The sequence below is a fragment of the Protomyctophum parallelum genome, assembly GCF_964188405.1.
Source record: "Protomyctophum parallelum genome assembly, chromosome: 3".
Taxonomy (NCBI): domain Eukaryota; kingdom Metazoa; phylum Chordata; class Actinopteri; order Myctophiformes; family Myctophidae; genus Protomyctophum; species Protomyctophum parallelum.
Genome location: NC_139698.1, coordinates 44,787,451 through 44,810,187, shown reverse-complemented (window position 1 = coordinate 44,810,187; position 22,737 = coordinate 44,787,451). Strand labels below are relative to the sequence as shown.

Here is a 22,737-nt window from a genome sequence, read left to right as displayed (position 1 = left end):
TAGTCGGCGGTAAAATATGATATTTATTCCATCCAATCAAGCATTAAAACATCGTGTTATGAAACAGCCAGCGAGCGAAGCAAAACAGAGCCGATGAATGCACTATCAATGCAGGCCGAGTGGAATAGTACTAAGAGAGTGGCGACACACTTCCTATGGGCTATAGTTCCAAACATTGGAACTATCCCATTGAGATAGAATGAGCACTTCCGCATTCCATTGTTACAGTGGGAGTCAACGCGAGTGTCGCCACTCTTACTAGATTACGCTGAGTGCCGCTCTGATTGGCCGAAATTAGCTCAGCTGTTTCAAGTCAAAGTTGCAAGTCCACAATGACTCACGGATGGACGCGTTGTGAGCTTGTAGATCTGCTATTTTTTATGCACAAGACCGTTCTACGGAGCAGCATAGCATGTTACGTTGTTCACAATGTTTGGAGAGTGGAGACTGGAGCGATGTTTTTCATACAACCCTAAATGTTCAACAACAAGTTACAATCACAGTTCCTTTGGTTTTTAGAAGGAGCTACAAGCAAGGAGGAGGTTTGCTAGCTAGCAGGCTGCCAGGCTATGAATCAGATGATCAACTACTTAACTCCATCGCGAGTCTTTTGCGGCTACGTATTAGAACTATGATCGTGCGGCATCGCTGTTTGTTTTTAATAATGCCACACGCGGCACACAGACTTTTGTTGGATAAGCATGAAGAAACATGAAATCACGGCAAGAGCTACTGTAGTTTGACTGTCACCAAACTGGATACTATTGGGCAGAGCGAGGAGGAACTCCTGCTATACTTAACTGTACCGGACGACGACGACACGTCTCCAATCTAACTTGTTGAACAAACTACAGTAATAAACTCACCAATAGTAAAAGTATTTACACACTGTAGTTGTCCCCATTGATCTTATGAGCCTATGAGGCATATCACATATGCTTTTCCCAAAGAAAAACTGTCTTGACTGCTGCTATAGTGCCACCGCCGATACGCCGCCCACCACACCTAGTGAGGGTGACGGCAAAACCCACGTACAGTAGGCTTGTATGATATGAAAACAATCAGCCAGGAATGGATTAGTACTGAAGTTGGCGAACAACCAACAAAACAACCGAGCTCACAGCTGCATGCCTGCATGTCTGCTGTAGAAAAGCAAAAAAAAAAAAAAAAAGAATATTAAAAAATATTAAAAATAATATTAGCGAATAATCGGATGTCAATTAACAGTGTCGACTAGTGTTTTGCTAGTCGACTATTCGATTATTATGTTAATGCCCTAATATATATATATATACATAGACTTCAAATACATTAGATGGCAATACCATAGCAATCTATATCTTTAGTTTTAGCACTTTGCTTGGCGAGCCGCTTCAGCGTCGCCTGTCATGCATGCCAGAGGAACAGGGAGGCGGGTGTGGGGGAGTGCAACGGCAACTGGCATTGAAAAACATGACTCGCGGGACAGGGGTAACAGGAGAACCCATAATCCTTCTCTAAATCCTTCTTAGAAATGAATAGGTATGAGTTGAAATCAACAGGAGTGAAGAAGTAAAGAAAATCACCTTTAGATATACCGGTAGTTGTTAAGGATGGGGTTAGGGATAGCACAGGATGATCATTTCAGAATGCTTTTCAAAACGCCTTTACGATTTGATAGAGAGCATGAATGTAGTTTCACAAGTGAGCCGACACTGCATGTTATGCTAAGCAGCAGTCATGACTAAGTGTGTGTGGTTGTTTGTGACAGTCCACAGCTGCAGTAGCAGGGCTCAGAGCTGCCACGCACACTGTGATTACATCCCTAATGGGTGGCGAATTTACGCTCTTTGTGGCAGACTCAGCATCTCAGAGAGGTATTTAAAGGCACATACTGAGTTGAAAAGAGTGGTGCTGTGCTGCCTTCGTACACAAACTACTAGCTAACATAATTTATGTATTTAGTGGTACTACACATATTACTGACATCTAAATAGGTCACAAATGATATGTTTATTAAATGAATTTATCTTGCCAATACAATTGAACACTAAATTAAACAATATTATTAATTAAATGATTATGCTTCAGGTATGCTGCTGCTCAAGTTACTGGAATAGCATTATGAAATTGCTGCAATTCAACATCAAACCAGAGGGCGATGCCTAGTAGGTAGGTTTATTTTAACCATGGTTGCCAGGCAATTCAACTGGTCAGTTCAACTTTTCTACTCATGCTGAAAAATGTCCACACAAACAACATTTTGGTTGTTGTTGAACTGACTGCCGATGTGAGCTGTGCTTGCTTGAAAGATTTCCTGGAACAATATCAGATTTATGAGATTGACTGGACGCTGGACGGTCACTAATCATGGCTGAACAGCTGGAAATCAGCCAATTCCAATCACGGGCTGATTGCTCGGTGCATCTCTAATAGTATATGTGAGCAATTAACCATACGTCTGCATATTATAACCGACATCAATCAATAGGTGACAGGGGTGAGAGCCTGAAAGGGTGAGTTTTCAGGCAGAAAATGTACTACAGTACTGACAGAGAGGGGATTTAATTCAACAGCTTGTGAGCCAGGAGGGAGAATAGTTGTTGGCCAGGGTGTCATAGTGAAGGGTGGGACAGACTTCTTATATTAGCTGAATTAAGCGTGCAGATCATCATCCTGAAGGCAAGGGGATACAGATGCAGTATGCACTTTATTGCACTGTAGGTCGTCCAAGTGCTTTGAATTATTCAGCAACTGGAAGTCAGTGAAGGGAACACTGAATGGGGGATGTGGACATTTTGGGGGATTTAAAACCAGTCGTGCCGCAGCATTCTGGATCAGTTGTAGGTGCATGCCGAAGAAATGTCTTCTGCTTTTGTTGAATTTTGTGCATAATGCAGCTGGTGTCAAATACAAATGCCAAAGTTTGAATGTCTTAAATGAAAATGTAATACATCTTCTGCAATCATCGATTAGCCTAAAGTTGAAACAATTAATGGTTGAAATACTGTAGGTCAAATGACCGTAATCTAATCCCTAATCACACAATCAAAGTGGCTCTGTGTTTGCTCCAAATTGTCACGGGATTATGCAGGTCTATGTTAGTCTACTGACAATGTGTTTACAACAACATTCTGAGAATCATTGCGAGTGCACAGGATGTGCAGACAGTAATGACTTTGTCAGTGGCATGTTGTATAACTTCAATCCATTGTCAACAACATTGATTGTACCACATAACACAGTGGTTACATAACCCTCCCTCCACACGAAAACCCAATTGAATTATTGATTGATACACACCCCAAAACATGTTGTTGTATTAACAAATAAAGTTTTTGTGCATTCGTAATTTAATTTAATATGGATAGACTGAATACTGTTAAGCAAATATGACAGAATATATAGAAGTTGACATTACAAAGTTGTATGTGTTCCACTATTCTTTCAGCATTGCGAACTACTACAATCATAACCTGGACCAAAAGTAGGGCAGGTGCAGTATCCATCCTGACTACTCACCATGTCATAGGTGGTGATGACCTTCTTGAGGACCTCTGCCGGTGGCGCCTGGGGTTCTAAGGTAGGGTACTGCTCTTTGAGGTTGAATAACAGAAGGGGGTTGTTGTCCGTTCCAATCAGCCGAGGGGAAAGGGCCAGAATGCACTGTTTCAGGCTAGCCACAGCAGACAGGCCACAGAGCTCTTTGAACGGAACTATGGCGTTCTGCAGACAAATGGAGGAAAGGGAACATTTGGGTTAGAAAAATAATGGCGATAAATATATTGAAGTGATGGAAATATATTGAAAAGTGCTGGAAATAAATATCAATGAATACTGAATAGTGATATAATAAGTAGAACTAGTTTGTAGCAATTCATATTTTGTATAACAACATTGTTATAATGTCCTGATTATGATAGTTTGCTTTACATTATTAGTCTGTTAAGCCTGAACTAAGTCGTTTATCTGGTCTCCTGAGTGTCAACAGTCAACATTAACTCTTCCATAATCTCAGAATATTTCGTGTGGCCGTGACCACCCCTACTATTATGACTGCAAAATCATATTTTGATTTGTGTTTTCATCGCGCAAGAAACATAATCTTGGTGAAACGGGTACTGCATTTCTTTTTCCCAGCATGGATAGACACTGTCCACACTCCCAAAGTACATGTAAAATCTGTGAAGTCACGTATATAAGGAAAGCCAGAGGGAAATGTACTCAATATGTTTGCCAGTATTTACTATTATTGTCATCAATTCGATCCCAAGATTGTTACAGATATCTTTTTAATCCACTATAGTCTTTGTAGAACATAGCTGCTCTATGTGGCTCATCTGGTAATTCCAAAAAGTCCCTCACCAGATTTGTACCTTGCGAAACATTCCCTTTAATGTCTCTAATGTGTAAATATTTCCCAAAATCTTCCATTTTCTAGTCTCTAATCTGAGAACGATATAAATGTTCTATTCACATAAGTCAATTATCTTACATATTCCCTTCCTATGGTTGCTGTTTGAACTGGTAGGAGTAAACTGAGCGAGGACCACCGGCCACTCCACGCCGTTCCATTCGGGGGCCGCGCACAACATATTTGACACAAAGACAGCGAGCATAACAGCAGCCCCCTAGAGCGTGGATCGGCATTTAGCCCCCCCCCCCCCAGCTCCGCTGTTATGCTTTGGTGTGTGTGTGTGTGTGTGTGTGTGTGTGTGTGTGTGCGTGTGCGTGGCTGCATGTCACCAGACAGACATCGCTTGGTGATCGATTTTTCAGCTAAATGTGTCAATAATTGGACAGTTGGTGCTAGAACATACTGTAGCTGCATCATGCAGAGACAGAGAATAATACCCACACTAAGGGGCGTAAAAATAAAGCAGATGTATAGATAGAGGGAATGGTAGGTGGTGGAACAAATCAAGGTGTCTAATGTGTGCATTCAACTTATTGTTTTTACTAATAGTATGTGCTAATGCTAAAACAAATGCGACCAAACATCTTGATTTAACTTAAATCCTTCACACTTTCACCATGCTCATCCTGTGTAGAGGTGTGACAGCCATAGAAGCTATCAGAGGAAGTGGTGGAGAGAAGTTGTGTGCCTGTGAGATGTTTCATTTTAAGGACTCAAAAACATGAATGGACATGCAATGACCTACCCAAGACACACAACATAACATCCTGTAAAAATACAAATTTATACTACATAAACAACCAGTGGGGCAAACAATGATGGACGACGCCCCGGATGAGTGTTGTGACAGTCAATTATAGGATTTCCTTCTGATATTATTTCTTTGTTTGATGTTCAGAGCCTAAAAATATTGAGGACAAAAGTGTAAGGGAAAAAAGTGTGCTTAAGTACTGCAGTCATACAAATATGTTGTCTCAAATAAATTAAGTGAGACTCCATATTTGTCATAACCATGATATTCATTATTCACAGCATGAAATATTGTGAACTACAAAGGATTAGAGGCATGAGGCAATAAGTGCAGCACCTCCTTTGTCCAGTTTAAATATTATTAAAACCAACACCCTCGGTTGCTAGTAAAAAAGGGATTTGACCAGGCTACCTCTGAGCTTTAAGTCTCCCTGAATCAGTCTTGACTGTTATGCAACACATACGCGGATTAGACCAAATCTGATTAAATCAAGCCTGGTGCCTTTGCTTTTTTGGGGGGCGTTTTTCTCGTGCAGAAAAGGAGCCTTTTCCCCCTTTCTTTTCTCTGAAGCTCCACAACCTTTGTAATAAATCAGGGTATGATCTATGCTGGACATGAGGCTCAATTTCATCATAATCTCTGCTTTGAGAGCAGAACATTCCCATACTTGGAGATAGAAAAACAAACAGTTCATACAGCACATCCTGTTCCTGCATGAATTGGTTTAGCCAAGAAGCATTAGAAAGCAAATTATGTTTTGAGCTTACCTGCATGTTTTCTCTCAGGTCTGTCGCGTCCCTAAGTGGCAGCATTGCAGTCTTGAAGACATCGTCCACAGCCTTTATCAACAACACTCTCATGGTGGCATATTCTCTACTCCGCTTGCCCTTTCGTACCGACAGTCCTCTTTTATGGGGCTTTCCACCTCCTCTTCGATTGGTTATGGCCACGTGAACAAACAACCAGGCATGTGGCAGAACCTCACCTGTCAGTGACTGTAGGGGTATGTGTCTGAAACCCGGCTGGAGACACTCAAACGGAATTGTATACTGGCCAATGAACTCATCACCAATGTAGTCATCGTCTAGCACCACAAAGCGTACTATGGCCAGCTCCGGGAGGTTGATCTGAAATTCAAAACTTTCATCAAACAATGGGTTGTCTCCATTTTGGTTGACTGTTTTAGTCCTTTGCTCAGCACAGTCGGCGGGAATGCCATGAATCTCCACGTACACGTAAGGGTCTACCACGTCACCTTTGGCACCTGAGCCTTTGGGTTTGGGAAAGTTTTGTCCGCTGATGATCTTGATGTGTAAGAGCTGTGGGGACACACCCGGCACTGAATCTTTAGTATTGGCACTGAAATATGATACCTGCTCCCTCATGATTGCCGGACGCAGCACATAGCCACAATTCCCATTTTGACGGAACCAGCCAATATTCAAATCCATCATCAGGCCGGGGGTCTGGTAGTTCATTGCCACTATCTGGCAACCGCACTTCCAAAAATCTTGAGGATTCATGTTACTAGAGTCAATCCGCATCGGACTGGGGTAGACTCTGGCCAGAAATGTCTTGTTGTAGTTGACAAAGTCACCTGGGAATTCACTGGCACAGCGACTGGCAAAGACTTCATTGAAAGAACAAAGTTCCCAGGGCTTCTGACACTGAAAAGATGTTGAAAAGTCTTTGAACTCTACTGACTTGCACAAGGTCACAAGTTCAGAGAGGTCTTTAGACAGCTGGAACTTCTTGGTTGCAATGGTCTGCTGCTCCTCAGACTCAATGCTCGTCCTTTGGGACATCTCAGCCCCTTCATCTTCATCTGTCACCTCTCCTTCTGAACCAGTGCAGCTGGTGCCCAGTTTCTTGCCCTTCAGTAGGATCTTCCCCTTCAACACAGAGGGAGACGGCAGGTAGCAGTCCTCAGGTTTGAGAGAATCAAGGTGGATCTTGTCCCCAAGGATCTTTTTCAGATGCTGAAACATGACTTGCTGCTGCTTTAAGGAACAGTGGTTTTCCAGACACAGTATGAGTGGGAACTCAGACGCAACAAAGGCATATTTGTTGATGATGTCAATGACACTGCGGAAGACTATCTGCGAGGTCATTGTGTGGCCAGTGTAAATGACAGGTTCATTGTCAGGTCCATCCCAAACATCTAGCTCTACACTGCGGCAGCCCATTTTCAGGGCACGGATATAGCCTGTAATATCAGATGGCCCTCTAAACTGGTCCTCAATCAGGTATGTGTTATGTGAAGCATTGATGTAATAGTGGGTCAAAGGCTGCTTCATGTCCTGGCACACCGTTTTATGTTCAGGGTCAAATATATGGCATTCTGGCGACATAAGGTAATTTGTAAACCCATCGAGGGAAAGCCAGCCTTTAAGCTGTCCCTCTTTTGAGGGCTCGTAATTCTGAATGACCTCTAAGCTAGTGTCTTCGCTAACTTGGGCCATACCCTGCTCTGCCTCCAGAAATATCATCAAGTCCTTAGTATCAAGAAATTCCTTATTGCTGGAAAACTGAACAAGAAGAAAGTAGATTTCCGGTCTGGTGCAGAGGTCATGAAAGACTTCAATGAATTCCTCCTTGGTCACGTCAGAACCTACTTTGTCTTTAGCTTTGTGAAACTCCTTGAATTTGAGTTCTATTTTAACATTTTTAAGTCCAGGGTTTAGGTTTTTGACCAGCTGCACAGCAGCACATATGCTTATGTGTTTGGCGTCCTTAACATCTGCTTCATCAAACAGTTCACCAAGCCAAGAGGAACGCATGTTGTTCTGACTGCTCTCTATCATATTCAATGTGTGTTTTCCATAGGATATCAGGTACCTCAACCCTGTAACCCATATGTTGGCTACGTCTGCAGAGTTTGCCACCAGGTCCAATGAATCATAGGTCTCGCTGTATATGATAGAAAAAGCACAGTCTTCTGATATCTGGTCATAGGTTCCATTGGTTCTAAAAGTGTCTGTGTTCTTCCCTGTCCGAACTTCCTTGATCGACTTGATGTCAATTTTGGCTTTTTCTGACTCCTTCTTTGAGGGCTCCCACCTCAGAGACTGCATGTCCGCATCTAGCAGAAAGTATCGGTGGTAAATGCGAGAATTGGAGCGCACTTTCTTCAGCTCTGAACCATCCACCATTGCATTAATGCAGTCACTCGCGCTGCTGATTTTCTTCTCTGTAGGCATGCTGCTGAATGACACAGTCTTCTTCCTCTCCCTGCGTTGCCTTGAGCCATCCTGTAGAGGAGAGAAAGCAAAGGAGTATGAATAACACTGAATAAAATGTACAAAACAGTACAGCTCGACCAATATATTTGTCGGACGATATTGTGTGTGTGTGTGTACGCTGTATAATAAAAATCACAACTGTGTGAAGTGAGGGGCGCTAATATATTAAAGTCTAACTCATGTTGCTATGATTACGTGATGTAATGGTGGTGTAAAACAAACATTAAATTATCTTTATTGTTAATGGCATTACAATTTTAGCTCTTAATCCAGAGCGACTTACATTAAGCAAGAACAAAAAAGCATGGGAATACATCACATAAAAACATTTATCATGAAACATGCGTAAGCTAAGAAAGTAACAGTGGAATATCTATATAATGAAACTATACATATAAACTATACATCTATACTACTATGCTATACATATGTACTATGACGTGCTATGACTACATACAATGCAATTATAGTGCTGTCTACATAACATGCTATAAGTCTGTATCAAATGCTATCTAAGTCTACAGAAATGCTATCTAAGGGTAAGTGCTATGGGCCATGATGGAGTCTGAAAAGGTGGGTTTTCAGACTACGGCGGAAGATTGGGAGTGATGCTGCAGTTCTGACTGCAATGGGAAGTGCATTCCACAGTTTTGGAGCCAGAAGGGAGAAGAGTTTGGGACGTGTGGAGCGTTGTCCCGGCGTTTTTAGTGAGGCTACTTCCAGCTTCCCTGCGTTGGCTGATCTGAGTGCGCGGGAGGGTTTGTAGGGTTCGATCATACTTGCAAGATATGGGGGAACCATACCTTTGGTTGCTTTGAATGCCAGCATCAGAGTTTTGTATTCTGTGCGGGCAGTGACCGGGAGCCAGTGGAGGGAGCGGAGCAGGGGGGAGACATGTGAGAATTTTGGCTGGTTGAAGACCAAGTGAGCTGCGGCATTTTGGATCAGCTGGAGAGGCTTAAGTGCACATGCTAGTAGGCCAGTAAGGAGGGAGTTACAATAGTCGAGTTTTGACAAGACTGTTGTCTGGATTAGGAGCTGGACTGATTCCTGGGTGAGGAACGGTCTAATTCGTCGTATGTTATAGTGTGTGAACCTACAGGATCGAGTGACAGCTGTGATGTGAGTTTTGAACGAGTGCTGACTGTCCAGGACAACACCAAGATTCCTAGCTTTTAATGTTTGTGTTAGGGACAAGATGACGTACATTTTCCCTTCAGTCAATGGCGTTTTTAAAACAAACATTGAACTAAAGCAAACATTAAACCTGTATATGGAGGGGCTAGCACCTCTAAAACAACGTATAGTGCCAACAAGTTGTCACTTTACATATGAAGCAGTTTTCCAATGTATTTCCCCCATGTAATTGACATCGCTGGCAGGGAGAAAAAAAAGTGACGGCGTGCCTGTCTTTTCTTTTCTCTTTTTTTCTCCCTGTGGAATAACTGTATTATGCGCCGTGTCGGGGTGAGCTCTTCCCCGTGAGTGTGATCCAAGAGGCCGATGGGAAGAGGTCCCAACTTCTTTACTTCCCGTACCTGCGTGACGTGGGCACACGCCTTTTTAAGAGACGGGAAGCAGGTTGGAGTCTATTCATTTCCAATGGGAGAATGAATGTGAACACAGCTTGGGAGCTTCTTGTCGTGAGTCTCCTGGCGACAGTCTCGCGACAGCCGACCGTCGGGCCAGTGTGGAGCTGGCTTTATTTTATTTTATATACTTTATATTTTGGGTTTAACCAGCCACGTATGTCAGACTATTGGTACGTACGGACTAACGTATGCTCCCCATTGATCATTCAGTGTGGTACAATGTGATTTGTGTTTGCGTGAGTGACTTAATCATTTTGGCTAGCGTTCTTTTCAAAAAGTACAAAGAATAAGGGGATCAATTCAGACTACAAAAAAGTATCGATGGACAACTGCTTCAAGAAATAGGCCCACAGCTCTGTCTTCTTGGCAATGGTACTGCCAATGTACTAAATATTACTGTGGGCATAAAACGACCAGGCTGGCTGCTTGCTGAATCACTCTGTCCTTCTGTTCAGGGCGTTTTCTGGTGTCTGGAGACACAGTCTCTTTTTTATCCTAACCTCTCTGATCCCAAGGGAAATGACATTTTAACTGAAAAGAGCTCAATTAGAAACATAATTAGGCAACTTAATTGAAGTGCAAAACTCTGAAGAAGCGTGAACCAGCAAAAATACCATCTTGTTAAATAGAATCGTCCAATGATTGGGTTAGGAATATGGAGGACGAGCAGCTTGGATCCTTCAGCTCTCACATCATCACCCACTTATACCAAGATGCTTTCTGTCACGCAGCTCACACTGGTGTTTGTTGTTTTTCACACTGAGTTAATCATACTAGGAGAGTGACCTTCGGGCGCCGGCCTATTTGGGGCCATGCATGTCAAGAATGATGAAAATCGTTCTATTTATACTGGTTTGCAGCACAAACGGTGCAATCAAAGAAGCCGATCAATCTCCTGAACTTGCAGAGAATTTCCTCTTTCTCAGACTTGCATGCAGAGTTACAGATATTCGTGATTCAAGAAGCCGATGTATACAATCTCCTGAACTTGCAGAGAATTTCCTCTTTCTCAGACTTGCATGCAGAGTTACAGATATTCGTGATTCCATTCGGCTCTGAATACCTCAGGGTTATATGAGACACACACGTCAAGTTTGAGACAGAAAGGTCGGATGGTGTCTGAGTTATGCCAGTGACAAATTTGGTGTGACAGACAGAGATTCCATGATTTCAGCTGCCAGTTGGTCTTCTGTAGTCAGGCCAACCTACTAAATCTCTCAGGAACAGATTCCAAGCTGCACTATTGAATCTGTCGGCAGGGGCATTCAGACCGTGTGAACATCAAGCAGCGCCTCCAGAGATGGGTGCCCGATTGTATTATGACTATTATTAAGACTAGATCTTGTCTGGGATTGTGGTGTTAAAGGCTGCATTACAGTGAGTCAAGTGATAACCCGTTTTCAAAATCTTTCATTACCGGTCGAGTTGGAACATTCACCGATCAAATATAAACGTCTCTTTAATACCACAGTATTTTATCCTCTCATCTCCCTCCCAGGCTGAGCCTGTGTTCTATTCACATGGGAGTAGCTAATGTGTGCGTCTACGACTACTACTCAGACCTCACCTCTCACCTTATCAAGCGAAATGTGTGAATGCATCTGAAATGGACATTCATTCTCCTGTTGCATGCTGCATGTGTGAATGACCAACACCGGACAATGCCCCAACCTGATTCCCCGGACATTTTCCAGTGTTCATATGAGAAGGTGTGAGGTATGACTGACTTTGTATGTACAGTATACATCTGACTTGATTTAAAATCATGTTCTCAAAACCTTGGATATCTGTGGCCTAGTCTACTAGTTTTTTCTTACACCGTTTAGAATTGTTTAGCCTGATAAACCTAGTGTTTAGTGTAAGATGCATTGAATACAGACTTTAAATATACAATCTTACAAGTCATCAATATAAAAAAAGTTACAATTAAAATTGAAGTTGTACACAGAACAGCACAACATCCCTTCAGATAATATAGAACAATGGGGCTGCCTGGGCTGAAATATTAATACCTTTTGTCCTTCCTGGTTCCCCTACTGTATTTCCGGACCATGCACAGTGTCGTATTGGGTTGGCGGAGTGATACGGTATATAGACTTTTTTTTAAACAATGGAATAAGAAAAAATGTAATACTTTCAAAATGCCTGGAATATAAAGGTATTGAGCAGGCTGCGCATATAGCTGTATGCATGAGACCAATGCATGAGACCCGTGAAAAAAATGAAAAAAGCAGGCAGTATTGATCATCGTCCTCAGGTAGAACTTTGTTGCAAACATGTGCCATTTGAAGAGGATATACACAGCAGAAACAGATGGAGAACAGACATACTGTCAAACTGGGAATGGTATCCAACCTTAAGCCGAAAATAGCTGCTCTACAACAAGCACTGGCAGAGATTAATTAAAAACCTTGCAGTCTCCTTTCCATGGATCGACAACTTGCATCTCTGTTCACCAAAACTTTCCTCTGCGCTCTAGCGACCATAGGCTATTTACATTATGAAAGCCATGCATGATCTGTCACTTAAACAATGTAGGTTACACACGTTGGAATTAAACATGGAACCTGCAGCATACGTGAGTAATTCATTGGATATGTGTTCGACGTTTGTGGTTGTGCTACTGATAAACGGACAGCTGCTGCTAGTGGGATCCTCCTGCTGCTCTTATACTGTTGCTTCTTTTAACTGTTCTTTCTACTCTTCTCCATGATTCTGAATTAATTTGACCCATTCTTGACATTATTCCGGTAGAATGTCTCAGCCCTAGCAGTCGCTTTATCGCCTTTAAGGCGTATTACTGGTGATATTAAAAATAAGATAAGTTGTGACATTGTCGCACCAAGCACAGCCACAGACTTTTAATTGGAGCCGTTTGAATAGAGCAGACCTTGATATTAAATTGATTGCAAAATGGCAGACAGACTTGAAACATTAGCTTTTGGGACAGTGGCGAGACGTAGAGCCAGATGTTCTTTTTGTCTGTGCGCCGATGGGCGCTGGTGATGCTCCGCTTGTTTCAGCCTGTAGACCTATACAGCACTTTGGTCAGCTTCTGTTGTTTTAAATGTGCTATATAAATAAAGTTTGTTTTGATTTGATAGGCCTACTATTGGAGCAGGTGCTGGCAAATAAAATTACTGTATAATGCCAGTCAAGTTGCGCAAATGTCAGATCAATTAGCATAGGGGAGCTGCTCTCACTCTGATGATGACCATCTCTTCTTAAAGTTTACTTTAAGTTTACTTTCAACTATAAACCATAATATAATTGACAAACCTTGGATTGTAATTCTTCATCGACCAGCAGCGCATGCAGCAGGCACTCACAGTCACACTAACTTTGTGATCAATCAAATCAACCGTGGTTGATTTTTTTTTTCTGACATGTGTCAGGCTTGATTGATTGATTTAAGAGTTCATTCATGTTACTGTTCGTTTACAATTGACAGAGGCTTTGGATTATATTTGATTTGATTTGATTTAGAGGTAATGCCTGTTTCAGGCGCTGTTTAATAATTGTTAAATAAAAGACCAATCCAAATATGCGTTTCACTCTACCCATCCATCCTGGAGGAAAATCTTTCCGGTGATAAAATGGCCACCAACGTAATGAAAAAAGTCAACCAAAGAACAAGATTCCTATACAGGATCTCCTCACTGGTCAATAAAAACACCTTGAAGGCCCTAACAGGAGCCCTCGTACAAGGTTTCTTCGACTATGCATGCACCTCTTGGTACCACAACACCAGCTCAAAGTCCCTTAAAACAAGGCTCCAGACTTCCCAAAACAAACTGGACAGGCTACTACTTGGCCTCACTCCCCGAACCCACCTCACCCCTGCCCACTTTGACATGGAATGGCTTAGGGTTGACGACAGAGTACAGCATCTTGCAATGGGTCTGGTCTACAATATTCGATACACCACCAAGATACCCATGTACCTGTCTAAATACTTCCTTAATGTCAACGAAGTCCACACCCACAACACCAGAGGGAGCTCAACAAACCATGTGCAACCCAGATTTGGCACAAACAAGGGACTAAATTAATTTCACTCTTATGCCACCAAAATGTGGAACGCCCTACCAACGGTCATTAAGACATATGCAAATCCTTTGACTCCTTCAAAACCGCTCTCAAAGGGCACCTACGGATAGCTGCGATTCGAAACTGGCCCCCGTAAAATCTGAATCCCCCACCCCGCCCTTTTTCCCCTCACTGTTTTCTTTCCCCTTTTACCTCCTTTATGATGATGATTTCCTGTTTTTAGTAGTAGTATTTTTTTGAGTATATTTGTATGTCTCTAAATGTTATGATGAATTGAACAAGATAGACCCTCTTGTAAACAAGTCTAGTGCTTTATTGGTCGTCCACTCACAGTTAACAGATGTAGTTTGTATTGAGTTGTGCTAGATATGCATGACTGCAGTTAATCCGTTGTGATCTGAAAAATAATGTGGACTTTAACCAGACTTTAGTTCTATACTCTTTCTTGCTAGTCTGTTGCTTGCTACTGTAGTACCATTCTAGTTAGTTTAATATGTGACCACAGGATATCCTCTATCTCCAACTATCGTGACCACACACACACACACACACACACACACACACACGGTTTTATCAGTTCTAGTAACTTTCCTCGCTCAATTGGAAATGTTTTCTTTACTAATGCATGTCATTTGATCAAGTCGTTATTGGTGCTGAAAAGGATGCATTGACAATGATGACATTTTAGTTATCAGTGTTGATTTTCAAGGTACAGATTGTCCTAAGAAGTGGAACCGCCAGATTTAATCCTCCTGTTTAATAACATAATCAACTACAGTGTATCTGCAAAACCACCCATAATGAAGGTGTTGTGTGTCAGACAAAGCACACAACATCAAAACTAATCTGAGTTCCCAGAAGTTTTATTTTTCACCACTACATCAAAACAAGCTTTGTTCTTCACAGATATGAGATGTCCTGGTAATTACATGGCACTGAGTCCCAAATGTATTGAAAGAACGCCCACTGCTGCTGGCCTTGAAGACTTCGGGGAGAATGTGTGCTTACAAACTTCAAACTGTCTTACAGTTGTATCACCAAGGGTGTGCAACTAAATGCCAGATAAAACACAAATGCTCAGAATCCAAGGTTTTACATTTGTGCATGAAAGGCAGTGGTAATATGTTTTTCTGACTCTCATCTTCCTCTCGATCATTAATCTATTATCTTCTGACATATTTATACAACACACACACACACACACACACACACACACACACACACACACACGTGTGTGCATCAAAATCCCCAAGTGGACTCATTGCTTGTTTTTCTGACTGAACGGGTAATGAGGACTTTCCGTCTGTACAACTGAGGACATCACAAGGGACCCCTGGCTCTCTGGTCCAGAGAATTATACCTTCACCGCAATGGTGAGCTGAGCTTATGTGTGTTTCTTTCACATTGTGAGCATCACCATTGTGCTGCATTTCACTGACAGTTTATGGAGGTTCAATCCAATAATCAAACCTTGCTTGCACTGGAACTTGTATGTTCATCAGGACTGGAGCTCTTTGTAAAACAAATAAGGCTGAGTGTTGAGGAAATTATGGCCCATCATTCATCATTGTACAAGATTATCTGACCTCATGCAACAACAATCAACAGTAAAATCATATACATACAGTATATGGTTTTAATGCCAAAATTATTACATGCTGAATATGGAAATTGGAAGATAATCATAATGTGATATAACTAACTATTATAGAGCGTCGCAGTCCCGCCCCCTACCAGGGACCAGGAAATTAATTTCCCGTTCATTTTCATAATAGACATTTCAAAAAGTATTTATTTACCTTTTAAGCCTCGTACAAAGCCAACTCGAGTTGTGACAAATCATGACAACAAACACAATTTTTCGGGCCGAACAAATATAGAAAGAAGACGAAAACGGCAGGTTACAACACTGTTTTTGTCACAACTCGAGTTGGCTTTTTCCGAGGCATAATCGTCTTTAAATGAATACTTTTTGAAATGTCTATGGGAAAAACGAATGAGGAATTCACTTCTGGTCCTAGCGTCGTCATGAAAGGGGGTGGGACTGCGATGCTCTATAACTTGTTCTTTTTAGAACCTTATCTTTGGTCAAATGATATGTAATGGCTTCTGTGACTGTATGAGCCTGATGGAGGGGGGATGGGTTGTACAATGTTCTGGTTATTATATTAAACCTTGTGTAATGGTGAAGAGAGCAGGGCAAAGAATAGCAACAGCTTAACCCAAATAAGCCAATTAATTCCCAACTTTTACGTGTGAAAAATAAAATAATGATTATTTGTATTATTATTTGGGATAATTATGCAGCCCTATTAGCACATCAATACAGCCCCTGAAAATGATTGTCTCCACCAGGCCGAAGGCATGGGGGGAAGAGTATGTTTTGCACTCCGTCCGTCCGTGTGTCCGTCCGTCCGTGTGTGTGTGTGTCCGTGTGTCCGTCCGTCCGTGTGTGTGTGTGTCCGTGAGCAGCTAATCTCGGCCACCGTTAACCCGGTCGATGCCAAATTTTGCACACACACTCCCTGGATGCCAACGATGAACCTCTGCCCCAAACTTTCCAGAGCGGCCTGTTATAGCGCCACCAGGAGGCCGCTTTGTGCAAAACAAGTTTTTGCACAGTACACCTACAGATTTTGTCCAAACATCACGCAAATTGGTACACAGTCTCTCTAGAGCCATTCAACGAAACCGGTCTTTCAGATTTCTCAGACTCCATCCTGATTGGTTAAGGATGGCTTCCAAAGTTCACAGGGGTGCTCAGTTTCAAACAAAATGCTGCAAATCATGAACACATCGCGTGATTTCCGTGAAATTGTGCACCCACATTCCCACTAGGCCGAGGACGAAATGCCACATGAACAATTTCAACTCAGCCTCAAGGTGGCGCTATAACTGGCCGAAAAGTGTTTTTACCTCTAACTGCACGGATCTGTGGATAACTTTGTATGCCAACTCCCTAGAGGCCAAGGAAAAACCTTTGCCTGGAATGTTTCACATCTGCTCTTTATAGCGCCACCAGGAGGCCGACATATGTAAAACACATTTTCTATTATTACTCCTTCAGATTTTATCCAAATTTCACGCAAAACGGTACACATGATCTCCATAGTCATGTGATCAAGACAGGTTTGTTTGATTTCTCATATTCCATCCTGATTGGCCACGATTGGCTCCTACAGTTTTCAGGAGTAGCCCGCTTTGTACAAATCGCCACAACTCCTCAACGCAGCGTCCGATTGCGATGAAACTGTGCACGCATATTCCCACTAGGCTGAGGAAGAAATGCCACTTGACAGTTTTCAACAGCCTGATAGTATCCTGGTGGAGACCTGTGCCCAGAAGGGCACTTTTTCTAGTTGATGCTGTATTAACGTGCATGTACAGTAGCGGAGCTCATACAATTGACCATGGATTTGGTCTGCATAGAAGTACATTTAATTTGATCAGAGGCTGGCTAAAAGCAGGCTTCATATAGATTATCTTCTTTCAAAACCAAAGACTGACCTTTTACATGGTGCTCTGAAGGCAGACATGATCAATACAATTACAAAACTGTACTCTCCATACGCATCCACAGATTTCACACAAATGCATGCTATATAGTATAGGCAAGGACCACTGACTGCACTAGTCTGCTTAAAAGGATCCCTAGCTAATAAGCCTTACATGTATTGCCCTCTATAACTACATTTTTTAAAATTAAAAACACCTTCAATATTTTATTTATTTTAGAAGCAAATCAGCTTAACCCTGACTTTGGTTGTTTGGAACCTACAACGGACGCATTTTTACGGCTACTGTAACTTAAATATTTCACAGGACCTTGAGAATATGTCATCAACTACAGCCAATATACTGACATTTTGATTAATTGCCTGCTGGCAATCTCATTTCAGATTGCATGCATCATTTCCTAATCAAGAAAAAAAGGCCAACGCCTACTTCAGATGGAAGGGGATGAGGATAGCCAAGGAGGGCTGCTATGCTCCAATGCTCTGTCCTAATAAGAAGTTAAGAACATTGAAAAACAAAAATGTGTGCCTCTGCCTCATTCTACTGCAACTTAATCTTATATCTATCGGCCTATAAATCACACTCTCTCTGTGCGTATGAGTGTGCATGTGTATCTATCATTTGCGTATCTTGAGATAACCATCCAACTAATCGCCCTCAAACCTGGCATGCGTATCGCCGAAGACCCGAGACAGTGCGGTACCTGTGTGAAGTAAGTTGGAAGGTTCTGGCAGTTGTCCAGAACCACGATATGTCAATAAATGGGCATGAATGGAAATCCGGTTCCTTCAGGGATCTCCAAAAAAGTTCCATTGACCAGCCCTACTGTCTGCCCATAACACTGGGAGACAGTAGGGCTGGGCATTGACTTTTTCTTTGTCAGGTTTATTATTTTAGCCCCTTTTTTTCACTGCCCTCATAGTATTCACACAAGATCTGTAAATACTACGGGATCGCTATTTTTGCATGGCACCTAACAAAGGTGTGTATAACAAAGTATTACACAGTATTATACAGGATAGAGGGCTTAAGTGGTTAATCAGACTAACTATTGGAATTTATTTGTGTTGATTCGTTGAAAATAAACAAATGTATAATCGATTATTCAATTAACCTACATGTATATGAGCAAGATTAAGTTAGTCTTTGATTGATTGATTGAATAGTTTATTGAACATAAACGTAATAAAACAGCAACAGAGTATAGTCAAACGTTCAGTTCAAAACTTGGGATAGCACAAAATGCACCCTATGCAATTAATTCATAGACATGACATGAAGAATAACAACATTCTGAGGTTTTAACTCATTCTGGACGGGAACCCGTTTTGGTGTTTTAACTAAGCATTATGTTATACTTTAGCTATAAAAAAATAGCAGATCTACAAGCTCATAGCGCGCCACCGAGTGGCGCACTACGAGCTTGTAGGTCTGCTATTTTTGAAAAATCGTGAAAATGTTGCACAAATCTTTGAATATAATATTCTTTCAGAAGACTTTTTATTTATTTCGACGTCAGGCCTAAATGGATTAATGTTGGTTTCGATATATATATATTTTTTTTGATTAATTGCCCAGCGCTAGAAAACAGATACAGAGATCTCCATATAGGGGCATAAAAGGGAAACATGTGTATACTGTAACATGCAGACTTGCAAGGTGCACCATTGCTCCGATCTGCATAAAACTTGACATAAACACTGGTAAGGGGTCTGCCATAAAAAGCGCCCCTTTGGACAAAATCTGTGCTGTGCAAAAACCTGTTTTGCACAAAGCGGCCTCCTGGTGGCGCTATAACAGGCCGTTCTGGAAAGTTTGGGGCAGAGGTTCATCGTTGGCATCCAGGGAGTGTGTGTGCAAAATTTGGCATCGACCGGTTAAACGGTGGCCGAGATTAGCTGCTCACGGACGGACGGACACACACACACACACACACACACGGACGGACGGAGTGCAAAACATACTCTCCCCCCATGCCTTCGGCCTGGTGGAGACAAAGATAAAACAGGCAATATACAGAAATGGAGTAGGACATTTAAAACATTTAGGCTTTAAAAGCAGCTTTATAAAAGGACATCAAGGTGCGTTGTGGGACATAGGGCTTGAGTAGATCAGAGATGTAGGATGGGGTCAGATCAGAGATGGCCTTACAAGTTATTAATAAGACTTAATCGAAGCCAATGCAAGGATGCCAGGATTGGTGAGATTTATTCGTCGTATTTTGTTATACCGGTCAGGACTCAGGCTGCAGCATTCTGAACTAGTTGTAGACGTTGGATGGATTTGTTGGAGAGACAAGAGTACAGGGAGTTGCAGTAATCGAGGCGTGAATAAATAAATTCATGGATTACTTTAGTTAAGGGCTTGATTTTGACGATATTTCTAAGGTGGTAAAATGATAGTTGATCAACATCACAGGATGGTCTTGATTCTTCACATTCTAGCTTCCATTTCGAAATATTGATCAAACTGTCTAAGGTAGCTGAATAAATAAAATACTGTAGGGGAATTGTTGGCAGATTTTCTGTTTTATGTGCTTTGAGTTTTATATAGCACATCATCTAAGTAACTGTTCTTCTTAAATGTGTTTTTAAAGTTGTATGATATTAGGCTTATTACTAGGATAATCCATCTGGGCATAAGGGCAGAAATAGCCAAGCCTTACAATTACTTTAGCTGAAGTGTGATCACTGCTAAGTCATTGAGCTACCCTTGAAACAACTGCCTGCTGCCAGTCAGTCCCACTTCACATCATCCCCAGACCAGTAATTCAGTGACACCTGAGCAGGCACACGAAAAAATAAGGCTTCAATGCGCTTCATGCATGGGAAATTGGGAATGAGTGTAAGTCGTCTGGAACAAACAGACGTGATGTGCAATTTGAGATAGTAGAAGCTCCCAGTGCTAGAAATGGTCACAGATCTTTAATCAATCATGTCCATTTCCAGTGGAACTGGTTAACACTGCTGGATATGGACCAGACACCTGAACCAGATAGATAATTAGGTGGAACTGGTTAACACTGTTGGATATGGACCAAACACCTGAACCAGATGGATAATTAGGTGGAACTGGTTAACACTGTTGGATATGGACCACACACCTGAACCAGATGGATAATTAGGTGGAACTGGTTAACACTAATAATAATAATAATAATACATTTTATTTATAAGGTGCCTTTCAGGGCACTCAAGGTCGCCGTACAGATTAAAAGCAGTACAAGAACAGTTAAAAGCAGGAAAAAATAAAACTAGGGCACAGCTTGCAGCAGAAGACACAGAGGTCACACAGAGTCATAGGCCTGCCTAAACAGGTGGGTTTTGAGGTGAGTTTGAAATATGGTGATAGAGTCCATGTTTCTGATGTCAGGGGGGAGGGAGTTCCAGAGGTGAGGGGCAGAGCGGCTGAAGGCTCTTGTGCCCATGGTGGAGAGACGGGCTGGGAGGACTTTCAGGGTGAGGGAGGAGGCAGACCTGAGAGACCGGATGGGGATGTTGATGTGGACAAGGTCAGACAGGTATGGGGGGGCGAGGTTATGGATGGCCTTGAATGTGTGGAGAAGGATTTTGAAGTCGATACGGTATTTGATGGGGAGCCAGTGGAGTTGGTGTAAAACAGGGGTGATGTGAGGGGTTCTGGTGACGATACGGGCAGCAGCATTCACACTGCTGGATATGGACCACACACCTGAACCAGATGGATAATTAGGTGACGCTTTTCTCTTGGAAAGATTACTTTCCAAGAGAACCAATCAAGTTGATAATTACTTCCAACCCAGAAGCTGCCCCTGAAGCTGCTCCTGTTGCCCAGCACTGACGGCTTCTGCTTTGGGAAACTTTGTGGGAGCCAATCAAAGTTGAGAAGACCTGATGGAAAAATATAAATTGGCCAATACGAGCTTGTGGGATGTCTAAATATATAGGGGCTTGTGGGGGTGCTGAATCCATTCCATAAGCTATGCAAGCAGGACATAATGTAATCATTTGTGTAGGGAACAAGAAACAGATCATCAGTATGCACTTGATAAGGGGATGGCTGCACCATGGTAATAGATGCATTTCTGTTCTGATTATCACAAACATCACCTTTCAAAGTTAATGCCAAATTGTACCCATTTCCATTTGACTGTAGGAAGCCCAAGAATATAAATATATCACTCCACAAAAATAACAAGTGAAAATTATGGCCACCACAATTTGATGGATTGGTCCCCTGAAAACAAAAGTAGGCATGGCCAATTGTCTGCTCAGATAGCCATTGTTCATACAAAAGATCACACCTGTGTGAACTGAGTGGTGCAACCCGTGTGAACTAATATGGACGCATCAATGGTGCGTAACTTACGTTGAAGCTTGTATTTGTAGAACAACATATCAATTCATATTCTGGGTCAAATCAATAACTTGCCTGTCCATGATATCATCTCAGCATATTAAATCAAGTCATGGACTTTAACGAGCTAAAGTCCATGCTTGTCCGGTTGTAGTAGCCCCATTACAAAGCCCCCTCGCCACCTTTCATTCTCATCGGTCCCAACTCCCTCACCAATTCCACCCAAGGTTTTTCACTGAACATTGATGGATCCACTGTTACACCCTCCACCCGCATCCGCAACCTTGGCATCATTTTCGACCCCACCCTTTCATTCCTCCCCCATGTTAACCAAGTCACCAAAACCGCCTTCTTTCACCTCAAGAACATTGCCCGTCTCCGGCCCTCTCTGTCATTTTCCGCAGCCGAAACACTCATCCACGCCTTCATCTCATCCCGCCTTGACTATTGCAACAGTATCCTCTACGGCACCACCTCCAAAGTCCTCAATAAACTGCAATATGTCCAGAATTCAGCTGCCCGCCTGCTCACCAGTACCCGTTCCAGAGACCATATTACACCTGTCCTCCGTGACCTTCACTGGCTACCGGTTAAACAAAGAATCCACTTCAAAACACTCCTGACCACCTACAAAGCACTAAATAACCTGGCTCCCCCATACCTCTGTGACCTCCTCAAACGCCATGCCCCCTCTCGCTCCCTCAGGTCTGGTGATGCAAACCTCCTCGACGTCCCCAAAACCAAACGCCGTACGTGGGGGGATAGAGCTTTTGCCTTTGCTGCCCCAACCCTGTGGAATGCCCTCCCTAAGGCACTCAGAGATGCCCCTACCCTTCAAACCTTCAAATCCACCCT

The 22,737-nt window shown here is 42.4% G+C and overlaps 1 protein-coding gene across 1 annotated transcript in view; it reads right to left on the bottom strand.

Moving 5' to 3' along the window:
- Nucleotides 1-22,737, bottom strand: part of plcl2 (phospholipase C like 2) — a 45,734-nt gene that overhangs the window by 17,254 nt on the left and 5,743 nt on the right. The window contains exons 3-4 of the mRNA XM_083761644.1: nt 5,915-8,398; nt 3,502-3,705 (exon numbers count right to left, since the gene is read on the bottom strand). Of these exons, the coding sequence (XP_083617770.1) occupies nt 3,502-3,705; nt 5,915-8,398 (2,688 nt within the window). The remainder of the gene's footprint in view (nt 1-3,501; nt 3,706-5,914; nt 8,399-22,737) is intronic.